Below are 1,678 nucleotides of genomic sequence, written 5' to 3'. Positions count from 1 at the left end.
TGCCTTTTATGTTTTGTTCAAGATTTCTTATGCAGTGATTAATTTGTAATACTCCTTGAACTGATGACATTTATTAACTAGTTTTGCTTCAAAGTCCTCATTATAGAGGTGTTTTTTGGTTGTTATGTTATTCTCATTGATGCCAGTATTTCTTGCAAGATCAGCAAGAAATTAAAATTTTTCCAATATGATCATGATTCATTCTTATTTATTAAAGGATTACTAGACAGTTATTACTTCTATCCTAAATTTCTTTTTTTCTCTTCATATATTATTACCTTTAATATGACCTGAAAATTTTTATTACAATTTGCTTCTCAATATCAGAATAATCTTTATTGATGTTATAACTCAATCACTTTTGTTTATTTCTTAAAATTTTATCAGGTTAATTATTTATAAATAAAAAGACAAAGATGTTGACATAAGGTACATTTCACACATGTCTATATGAGGAATCTGTAACTTCAAATTTTATCATTGAAACATTTCAAAACAGCTTTCCATATACAGTATTTATTATCTAAAAACTCAAGTATTCTGATGAACTGTATTTTACACAACTATCATCAAATAAAGAAAAAATGTATGGTGGGTTTATAATAGTATATGCTGCATTATCAAGTATATTCTTGAAGGAGTGACCTTCCATTGTGAGTAGGTGTCAATGAGAATCTAGCCCTATACTTACAACTTAATACACCCAATAAATGGAAGAATTTTCCACAGACAAGTTTCTGGATCCATACATTGCGTACTCCATACCCACATACTTCCAGTGCTGGCGTCTATAGGACAAGCTCATATTACAATATGACTTCTAGTCCTGCACCTTACTGTCACATCACTAGGAAAGTTGGAACAGTGAACAATAGGAGTATTTCTGGAAGTCTTTCCTATTCCAGGTTGCTTACAATAACTTAATTATACAGGAAGCAACTGTGGACAATATAAATATAATTCCCAACTCTACTCCTTAACCAGATCCCAAAAATATCTGCAGCCATTCCAACTCTACCTGACATGATTGGAAGTAGGACAAAGAGTAAGTCAAAGTATAAAGAGAAAATGGTCTGAACTTATGGCAGTTAAAAATGTCTTGCTTTTGCAAGTTTAACAAAAACATATGACCCTGCAAACATATTATCAGACTTCCTTTCAGGGCCTTGGAAGGGTCCTATGCAGGTAAGGGACTCTAAAGCTTAGGCTTCATTAGCTTCACAGTAATTCCACCTCTAACTGGACCACTCCTCAAAAGGGTATTGTCAATATTACACTGAGTCTAATAGAGAAGACAGAAGCCACTCAGTGTACAAATGTCAAATTTTATTTCCCAAGTTCAAAAACTAAAAATTTTAAATATGCAACTATATTCATTCATATGTATTTTGGGGCTTATGTCTTTATTGTAGAAAACTACCAATGAACTTAAAAGTGTACTACCAGCTTTTGACAAGGCAATCGTGGCTCTAAATGCTCTGGACAAAGCCGATGTTGCTGAATTAAGGTAAGCAATTTATCGGTTTCTTTTGGGTTGGAAAAGCTCAGAACAAAATATAAATGCATGGTAAAAATAAAGTAAAATACTCCATTTCTACCCATCTAAGTTACTTTAGAAAACCCTGGTAGCATAGTGGTTAAGTGTTATAGCTGCTAACCAAAAGGTCGGCAGTTCAAA

The 1,678-nt window shown here is 32.7% G+C and overlaps 1 protein-coding gene across 1 annotated transcript in view; it reads left to right on the top strand.

Moving 5' to 3' along the window:
* Positions 1-1,678, top strand: part of DNAH14 (dynein axonemal heavy chain 14) — a gene marked incomplete at its 5' end in the record, with an annotated part of 387,403 nt that overhangs the window by 283,966 nt on the left and 101,759 nt on the right. Inside the window, 1 exon segment of the mRNA XM_023730866.1 lies at positions 1,413-1,507. Coding sequence (XP_023586634.1) covers positions 1,413-1,507 — 95 coding nt within the window.

This window comes from Trichechus manatus, unplaced genomic scaffold (assembly GCF_000243295.1).
Source record: "Trichechus manatus latirostris isolate Lorelei unplaced genomic scaffold, TriManLat1.0 scaffold00039, whole genome shotgun sequence".
Taxonomy (NCBI): Eukaryota; Metazoa; Chordata; class Mammalia; order Sirenia; family Trichechidae; genus Trichechus; species Trichechus manatus.
The sequence above is the reverse complement of the archived record's forward strand: the minus strand, read 5'-3'. Positions and strand labels throughout refer to the sequence as shown.